This window comes from Phyllopteryx taeniolatus, chromosome 4 (genome assembly GCF_024500385.1).
Source record: "Phyllopteryx taeniolatus isolate TA_2022b chromosome 4, UOR_Ptae_1.2, whole genome shotgun sequence".
NCBI lineage: Eukaryota > Metazoa > Chordata > Actinopteri > Syngnathiformes > Syngnathidae > Phyllopteryx > Phyllopteryx taeniolatus.
Genome location: NC_084505.1, coordinates 27,151,987 through 27,161,575, shown reverse-complemented (window position 1 = coordinate 27,161,575; position 9,589 = coordinate 27,151,987). Strand labels below are relative to the sequence as shown.

The following is a 9,589-nucleotide window of genomic DNA, read 5'->3' as shown; positions in this document are numbered from 1 at the left end:
GGACACGAGCTTATAAGTCTTATAAGCATTTCGTACGCACCGCCCTTAAGCCTGATCGGTTTGAATTGTACAACTACTTCCTCTCTGTGTCACTTTTCGTCCCTCGGGTGGCCCTCTTGTCATCGAATCAACCGAAACCCAAAGTAATGAACGAGACAGGACTTGAGGCGCCAAATGGCGGTCGGAACCTTTGACGTGACACCAGCAGCCTCGATTCTTTGTTTAGCCCGAAGACGTATTGTCCTGTAAATTGCAGGGGCGATTTACGGATAAGGATTCGGTCTCAGTCATGCCATTTCCCTCCTTGAAGCTGAAAGTTGAAAGAGAGATCACTTCTCCAGGCATCCCGCTATACTGTAAAAATGTGTCTCTTCAAGTCCGCATTCAAAATACACTACAGGAACTACGTCGCCCGCTGGGCCTTTTTGACGTTGGTCTCCCACTTCAGGTCCTGAGAGACTCTAATTCCCAGGAACTCGAAGGTCTCGACGGTTGACGCAGCGCCGTCGGACGGCGTGAGGGGTGCGGGGTGCCTCCTTAAGTCCACGATCAAGTTCTCGTTGGAGCAAATGTTTCGTACGCGCGAGCTGCGAAATTACTGAGAGAAACCCAGCAGAGCGCTAGGCAAGGTCAGGAAAACATGGAAAATGACAGCAAAGTCAAAGAGGATATGATGATTATTAATCAGGCAAAATGTTCTGTTTTTTTTTGCTAAAGTGATGAATTGCACCCAACAAGCTGAGCATAGAGCAGAAAAATAGCTCCAGATGTAAATAGTGCCACGAAATGTCTTGTATTATATATTAAAGGAAGAACTTCATCCATCCATTTTCTGAGCCGCTTCTCCTCACTAGGGTCGCGGGGAATAACTTATAAGGAATAAGAAATACATGAAGGGTGGAGAAAAGTTTCAATATTGTAGATATGAATGTAAGAAAGAAGTCCTACTTAAAATGAATGAGTAATGTAAAATCTATAATAGATTGTAAAGTATAAAACACGCAGCCATGAATTAAGGGAATTTTGAGGAATAAGTCTACGATTAAGTCAGTTTATATGGATGGCTTTTGAGAACAAGACGATGAGATGGAATAATTGGAACAACCGAAGCGCTTTTCGTGTGTTTTTGTTTGTATTGTGTTGAATGAAAGCGGAAATGTTCGGAGACAGGAGCAGTGGAAGCTCGTGTACAGTAGGTGGCGGTATGCGCCTCAACCTCGGTTGCACTCCGCCGCCAATAGGAGAAAGAAGAAGAAGGCGACGTCGCTACTCTCGCCGCTTCTCGTCGCTTCTCGTCGTTTCTCGTCGCTTCTCGTCGCCAGCAGCGGGCCGCTTCTCGCCAGTTCCTGTTCTCCCGGCAGCCAGGTGACGTCAGGCTGCTCTTTTCGCCTTTATTTTTGATTTTTTTTTGCGCACCTTGTGGCGAATGAGTGACGATGAGAGTGGAAGTTTCGAACGCCCTTCTGTAGGAATCTTCTTCGGCGCTTTAGCTCGGAAGCTCACCGGCTCGCCTCGGCTCGCGGTTTGAATGGACGTAGGCAACGCGCGTTGCGTTGGGATGAGACTTTTATTTTCACGATGTTTCACGAGGACTATGCTAAACATTACAGTTCGCGTTGGACAACGGCAGTTAAACGTGGACGTTGATTGCATTTGATTGAATGCATCGTTCACGTGCCCACGTTAGACGCAGCCGCCATTGTTCTTGTACTGCTCATTTACGTGCAATTCACTTCATAATTGTCTCCTCGTTGAACAGTTTCTTTCATGCCGCCTTGCTTTCATATGTGTAAGTAGCCACGCAAGAAGTCAAACTTTCACAAAGTTATTGATGAGTTGAAATTTGAGGCCATAATAGTGAAGACACATTCGATGTCATCTGAACAAGAAGATTCCTTAAAACGGTTTCCGAGTTGAATTTTGCCTGCTGGTCTACTAAAACACAACTTGTTTTTCGAACGGCGTGTAAGAACTAAGAACAAACGGCGCAATTGAAAATGCTACGTGTTGCCTTTCAAGCTCTGCGCTTCCAAGTGCGTCAATGATCCCAATGGCAATACAAGCATAAGAACGGCAAAGATGTAGCGACACTTGATACATATTCGTTCATATCTGACAAATGACCATTGATTTGGCTGCCTCGTGACACCCGTCCGCTGTATTCTAACAACATCAGTGGCTTTAGTGACCTTTGTAAAAGTAGCAAAAAAAACCAAACCAAACTTACTTTTCATGGAAAAGGAGCAAAATCGTCTTGCACATCATGAAACTGCAAAGACGTTGTGACATTCAGAGTGTGAAAAATATTACTTCAGAATACTAATATATGATATATATAAAACATTTCTTAGAGGAAAATGGACCTTTTGATGGATGACAGCTGCCAATAATTCACATACTCATGTCGGTCAAATGAATTGCTTTTCCAAAGGAAATTCAGTGCGGCACATCTCTACCGTTGTTGATCAAATGAAATGAAAACTGCGGTCTTTAAGGGCTATTAATTTGTCTCTCTTGCTCGACGCACGTTATGTCCTTGTTGATGGAAAAGGCTGAAAAAAAATGCGGCCGTTTTTGTTGATGCGCTCGGGTTTGTGTGGCAGGCTTGAAGGACGCAGTCATGGACATCCGGCCCAACCACACCATCTACATCAACAACATCAATGATAAGGTGAAGAAAGAAGGTGAGCGTTCTTATCAACTTCCTTTTAGAATGGATTCTTTGATCCATTCATTGAGTACCTGGGGCCTTTTGAAATTCAACAGTGGCTCTGAAGGATTCATCAAGGAACAAAATGGTTGCGGATTTATTTGTTGCACCTTTAATTCTGCCCGAAGAGTCAATTTGTATGGAGTATTGGATGAATGCTTCGGGCCCAGGCGCCGCCGACTTGCACGCGTACGTTTCAGCGTGTGAAAATCCCGCCGTAGTGATTGTGGAGCTTGTGCTGACCTCCCGCAGAGTTGAAGCGTTCTCTGTACGCGCTCTTCTCGCAGTTTGGCCAGATCGTGGAGATCGTGGCCATGAAGACCATGAAGATGAGGGGCCAGGCCTTCGTGGTTTTCAAGGAGCTCGCCGCCGCCACCAACGCCCTGCGCCAGCTGCAGGGCTTCCCCTTCTACAACAAACCCATGGTACGTGCCGCCGGCAACCCAGCAAGCGAGCGAGCCCGCCGCCCGCCGTTTCACCCACGCGCCTCTCCCCCCTCCTTGGCAGAGGATACAGTACGCCAAGACCGACTCTGAGGTCATCACCAAGGTCAAAGGAGCGCACGGTGACCGAGACAAGAAGAAGGACAAGAAGAAGAAACCTCAGGACGCCGCCGTCGCCCTCGCCAGGAAAACCGCCATGGTCAGTTACTTCCTGTTCCTTGATATCATGACGTTGGGGTGGCTTCCTATTTTGAGACTTCCCGTTGCATGAGGATGACTTCCTGTCATGACATCACTATGGTGTGTATATGACTTCCGGTCTGGTTTTTGTGCTGTCATGACATAACTTGAGTGACTTCCTACTTTTCTTACTTCCTATCACGCCGTCGTCATTATGCCACAAAAAAGTCGTCATGGCGTAAGGATGACTTCCTGTTCAGTTACTTCCTGTTGCCATGACATCATGGTGCAACAACGCCATTCGGCACTTCCGGTTGCCTCGACGTCATTGTTAGGATGACATTGTAACTTGAGAATGACTTCCTGTCGTGACATCACTATGGTGTAGGATGACTTCCTGTTTTGCTGTTGCTTGCCATGATGTCATCAACACGCCCTGGCAATGGCTTCCTGTTTGTTTTTTCCTGTTGTCACGACATCACAACGTGAGTTTGACTTCCTGTTTTGTCGTGTTGCGTTCAGGTGCCGTCAATCGCGGCCCACATTCCGGCGGTGCAGGTACGTTGACCCTATGTTAGCTTATGCGCTTAGCGTGCCGTTAGCCGGAGTTGGGGGCAAATGTTAACGTCGAAGGGCTGCGCTGACTCGGCAGGTTCCCGACAACCCGCCAAACTACATCCTGTTCCTGAGCAACCTGCCTGAGGAAACCAACGAGATGATGCTGTCCATGCTCTTCAACCAGTAAGTGTGTGTGCGCGTATCAGACTGACAAGCGTGTGTGTGCGTGTGATAACGCGCGTGTGTTGCGTGGTCAGGTTTCCGGGCTTCAAGGAGGTCCGTCTGGTTCCCGGGAAGCACGACATCGCCTTTGTGGAGTTTGAGGGCGAGATGCAGGCGGGCGTGGCCAAGGACGCCCTGCAAGGCTTCCGGATCACCGCCACCTGCGCCATGAAGATCACCTTTGCCAAGAAGTAGGACGAGTGCACGCCAAAGGATTCTTGGAGCGCTAACGGACATTTTGGACGTCTTTTTTTTACTACTACTTGATCGTTTTTGTGGTGGACTGGGTCACCTTGTGACCTTCCTCTTTTGTACATTAACCAAATAAAACGTCTTTGTTTTCCTTTTTTACACAAGTCGTCACATACTGACCGTGTGCGTGTGTCACACTCCGCCGCGCTCCAGGCCTTGATCACATCCAGCCTGCACTTTTTGGATCTTGCCTCTGTTAACATGTCGGAATGTCCTGATCACGTGTTTGAAAATTGGGGTCAATCATGTCATTTTCAGCTGAAATGTTATCCATTTTCTAACTTTTGAAAATGTCACAAAGTGACAAAATAATCCCAAGGTACAAAGATATATATATATATATATCGTACGTGCAAATCAGTCGCCATTGGGGCAAAATTCGCCATTTTGAACTCAAACTAGGCCCTTTACGGGAATCGTATAGCTCCGATGGGTTTCTCCTGTCGTCATAGGCGGTTTCGTACTCCTCGAACGCTGGCACTTAGATCCATTCCGCACATGTAATTGTGAATATTACTCCGCAGCGGACTAATATGCGAGTGCGTCGGCCGTGTGCTCGGGACCCGCTTTGGATACGTCAAGTTGACGAGACCAGAAAAAACGCTTCTGCCGCTTCTGTTCAGAAGTAACGGTACTCTTACTCCGTTACAATGATTTTAATGTTGCTCGCTACTTTATTTTATCAATTATTATTACTATTTCATGCGCGAGACTTCGACTTCCACATCGGGCGCTGTTTGCGCCAATCCAATTTATTTCAGTCTAGTTCACCAATCAAACGCCACAAGAAAGTCATGTGACCTCACACAACGTCTTCTACACTACGTAAGCCAGCCTGGCTGTTGCTCGTGCCTACGTGGAGATATATATATATATTTATATATATATATATATATATATACAGTTTCGAAGCTGGTAATCATGAAAAAAAAGTGAAACACTTTTCCAGAATGAGCGCTTAAAGAGGAGGATGCTATTCATGTGGCACAGCTTGAAGCTGGTATCAGGTGGAGATGGGCCTGGTGCAAGTTGGAGGCCAGAACAGAAAAAGCAAAGAAATGAGGCAAATTTCATTAGAATCTTACATTTGTACATCGTGTACTTGAGCGGTGGAAAGAAATGTTTTTCTGCGTGAAGAAAATTTGTTGATTTTGCTTTATTGTACTCTTCAGAGTCTTCCAGATTGCACAATTTATGTCAAAATCAAAAAAAGGCTTTGCGGGGTCCCGGTAGACCCCCCCCCACCCCCTCATTTTTGTCACCTTTTTCATGTCTGATATGTATACCCATTTTCTGAGCCGCTTCAACTCACATGGGTCACGGGCGTGCCGGAGCCTATCCCAGCTATCTTCGGGCGGGAGGCGGGGTACACTCTGAACTGGTCCCCAGCCAATCGCAGGCCACATAGAAACAAACAACCGTTCGCACTCACGTGCAATTTCGAGTCTTCAATCAACCTCGCACGCATGTGTTTGGGAAGTGGGAGGAAAGCGGAGTACCAGGAGAAAAGCCACGCAGGCACGGGGAGAACCTGCAAACTCCTCACAGGCGGGGCAGGGATTTGAACCCCGGTCCCCAGAACTGTGAGGCAGGTGTGCTAACTGGATTGGATTAGGTCCGAAGTCAGCTGGGATAGGCTCCAACACCCCGCGACCCTAACCGGGATAAGCGGTGTTGGCAATGGATGGATGGATAGATCATCTTTACACACGGTCAGTCGAAGTTCTTCAGGTGCTCTTTCAGGAGTGAGCGGGCTGGATAGTAGGCTTGTACCACAGTTTTCAAGGTCTTGGACTCGACTCCCAAAAGTCGCGGTCTTGTCTTGGTCATAAACCGGCCGGACTCAGGATTTTCCGTGGAGACCGTTCGAGGCCAGTACTGATCTTCTATTCTTCGAGACCTTCGGTTCACGTGGTACCGCCGGCCCCGTAATGAACGTGAGGTGGATTTCTGGAAAATGTCTCTCTTCGAGTCCGTATCAAAAATCCACTACAAACGCAACCTTGGCAGTGTTGTGACTAAGGTCACTTATGAATCTTTACATTTACACATACAAGGTTTTATATTTTGCGAGATCTTAGTGGAAGAAAATGAAGATTAGAGATTTCCACATGTGCTTTGAAAGTGTTGCAGACCTGCTTTTGGCTCTTCGATGTATTTAAAAGAAAATTAAAATGAAAGAGAATGCTCTTTAACTATGGAACCTTTTTCAAATAGATTTTTATGGTCTTATCACTGGCTGGCCTCGTCTCGGTCTCGGAAAGCGCGGTCGTGAGCTCAACACGACTGGATAGGAGTCAAAGTGAGCTCATCAGAGGGACAGCCGAGGTGAGATGTTTTGGAGAGAGCAGACTCGGAAGAAGTGGCCACGTCCGGGGGAGCGAGTGGGAGTATATTGGTCGTGAGAGAGCCAGAAGAAGACCTCAGAGACAAGCCCGAAGGAAAAGAAGAATCAGCAATAACACGGACGAGGACGCCATCGTGAAACATTTATACGTCGACATTTCCGAGCTACCCTTCCGAAAGCGACGCTTGGAAAACGCTGGTCAAAACCAGAAAGACGTCCGCAGGCGCGTTCTCTATTCGGGCACCATTACTCTGGAAAGCCCTCCCCGTAGACATGACAGCTGCTACCTCAGTGGAAATGTTGAAATCCAGACTTAAGACTTAATTTTGACACTTTGGCATTTAGTTAAAGTACGTGTAAGCCTGTTTTACTGCCACTTGTCCTAGCTCCTCCTCCCCCCTCTCACTGCTCGGAAAGGGGGCCGGGTTACGATCGACCTGTATGGATTCTGCAACGACCGGGAAGATCTGAGGCGGACCACTTCCCCCGGAGCCGTTGCCGTGGAGGATTCTGCTGCGACCGACCGGGCCGGGTCCTGAGGCAGAACCACTTTCTGGCTCCTTTTCTCTTGAAATGGACTCTTAATGCCATCGTAATGAGCATTGTACAGCAGCAGACTACGTGATAAATGTTGCCCACTCGACATCCGTTGCAGCCGGAAGGGGGATCCCTCCAGGCTCCATCTGCAGTCCATTCTCAAGTTTCTTTTTTTTCCCAAAATGGGGTTTTGAGTTTTTCCTTGCTCGATTGGGGGGAGGGGTTAAATTAGGAGATGTTGTCAATCATTGCCAACTGTGGGCCTGTGAAGCCCTTTGAGACTCTTTACAGTCCTTGCCTCGATTAGCTACTTGGCAGCTAAAGAGCACTACAGCTGCAGAAGAATCATCACAGGACAAAAGAGCCGTCGCCATTGTTCACGGTATATTTGAATTCAAAAGCTAGTTTAATTTTTAGCCTTGTAAATATCTGACGGCCAATAGTTATTTTTTTAAAAACATGTCGGCGGTGTGGGGCACACAACACGTAACGCTTGGATCAGACGACAAGACAACTTTGCTCTTTCACGATTGCACTATGTCAGACTACTGCAATAAAATCTTGTATTCCGATACCACCGCATCCCAATCACTTTACGATCACTGGGTTTTATCTTGCCAACACAAACGTGACCGGATACACTCGTTACCATGGTGACAACATCGCGTGGCGTGTAGTATAAAAACAAAATGGGGATAAACGTGTGCTGGTGGTCACCGGTGCTTGGGAAATTACGTTCATTTAAGGCTTGCTTGAGGTATGTTGACGTACTTTTAATACGATACGGCTCGCAAGCATGTAGCCTAGCAAGCTAGTGCTAGCACTAACGGTTGTACGTAAATATGCTGGCGTTATGTCGATTCATGCGCTAAAGTTTCGGTGTGTGTGAAGTAATTTAATTTCAACAAAGTAATTCAATTACAGTCAGTCAGCACCCATTATTCCTGTCACGTTGTAATGTTGGTTTGACCCGACTGATTAGAATACACGACCTGACTAGAGGAGTGATTTCCAACCTTTATGGAGCCAAGGCAAATATTTTAGCGCACGTCCGCCGGGCACCTGGTGCTCCTGGCCGTGTACGTGATGGCGGCGGCCGAGCTGCTGGGCCGCCACTACCTCCCGGAGGTGCGGCGCCTGTCCCCGCAGCTCTACGCCGTGTCGCCCGCCACCGAGTGCTGCACGCCGGCCATGTTGTACCCGGGCAACGCCTCCCTGAGGGTGGCGGCCTACCTGGACCGAGCTGCCTGCTCAAGGGGCAACGCCAAGGACACGGTCCTCTACCGGCTGGCCCGCGAAACACCCGGAGAACGCGTGTACAGCGTGCAACCCAACCCGGTCACGCACATCGGTGCATTCTCCTCGATCCGGCTCAACTCGGCTCGGCCCAGGGTGCTTTGACCCGCGTGGTGCCGTGAATTGCGACCTCAATTCGCTTGCCGCATTTTTGGTGAAATGTTTCAAAATAAAGTCTTAAGTTGGCTCAATAAAGGTTGGGAAATGTTTTCTTTGTCCTTCAAATGCTCGGAGTTTGTCGTGTGTCCAGTAGCGGTCAGTCCTAGCTTGCTGCGACGGCGCCCTCTCAGTTGTCACTCAAATGGCACATTTTTGCATCATAGATCGCAACCGACCTTTGACACCAAGTACAAGTACCACCAAAAAAATACAATAAAAATGGCTCCCCAAGGATCGGCGGCGGACCGGGTCCCTCGGCGTGGGACGCGTCCCGTCCGCCGGGCCGCTCTCGGGCGGACCCCCGGGCCCGATCCCGCCCCTCAATTGATCGGGTGGGGTCCTCGGCCTCCGTGGTGCGGCCACAGCAATTGCAGGACACTTGTGTCAGTCTTTGCGCATGCGAAACGGTGTCAATTCACTTGCATGTGTCCGCAGGCACACACCGCTGCGACTCTTTCGCCGGGTGTGGGGTCACGCACTTATTGCGACAAATAATGCATGAATATGCGAATTGCTTGGGTATCCCCTCACTCACATTCACCTCCTGTAGACTTTTATATACATAGTCAATCCCACCACACTTCAGTTGTACAGCCGGGTTGTCCTGCATGCTTCTTGTCCTGTCCTATCTTGTCCTGTCCTATCTTGTCCTGTCCTTCCCTCACAGGGTGTAGCACGACTGCCCCATAAAACACTCCTATATAATGTTTCAATGTTCTAGATATGTAAGGATTTACTTTCCTTATCTTGTTTACAGTTAGTGCGTTGTCTTTTGTGGTCTTCTTCTGTTCGACTGATCGACTCTGATTCTCAACAAATACCCATTAGAATACAAAGAAACCACAGCAGCAGCTTGAAAACTCCACTATGACGCAATAAAACTCT

At 48.1% G+C, this 9,589-nt stretch overlaps 1 protein-coding gene across 2 annotated transcripts; it reads left to right on the top strand.

The window, feature by feature from the left end:
- The first annotated feature begins 1,221 nt into the window (after positions 1–1,221).
- Positions 1,222–4,469, top strand: snrpb2 (small nuclear ribonucleoprotein polypeptide B2). Of its 2 annotated transcripts, none has more exons than XM_061771081.1 (7): positions 1,222–1,365; positions 2,604–2,684; positions 2,963–3,135; positions 3,218–3,352; positions 3,856–3,891; positions 3,986–4,074; positions 4,149–4,469. In XM_061771081.1, exons 2-7 carry the CDS (start codon positions 2,621–2,623, stop codon positions 4,306–4,308), a joined length of 657 nt encoding a protein of 218 aa, XP_061627065.1. In that variant the 5' UTR covers positions 1,222–1,365; positions 2,604–2,620; the 3' UTR covers positions 4,309–4,469. The 2 variants fall into 2 exon arrangements, with proteins under 2 accessions (XP_061627065.1, XP_061627064.1); XM_061771080.1 differs by lacking the exon at positions 1,222–1,365 and adding an exon at positions 1,390–1,789.
- Positions 4,470–9,589: the final 5,120 nt, after the last annotated feature.

Coding starts and splice junctions, on each gene's coding strand:
- snrpb2 (XM_061771080.1), top strand. CDS start 1,768: ATGCCGCCTTGCTTTCATATGT. Junction 2,685..2,962: donor TGATAAGGTGAAGAAAGAAG/GTGAGCGTTCTT, acceptor GACCTCCCGCAG/AGTTGAAGCGTTCTCTGTAC. Junction 3,136..3,217: donor CCTTCTACAACAAACCCATG/GTACGTGCCGCC, acceptor CCTCCTTGGCAG/AGGATACAGTACGCCAAGAC.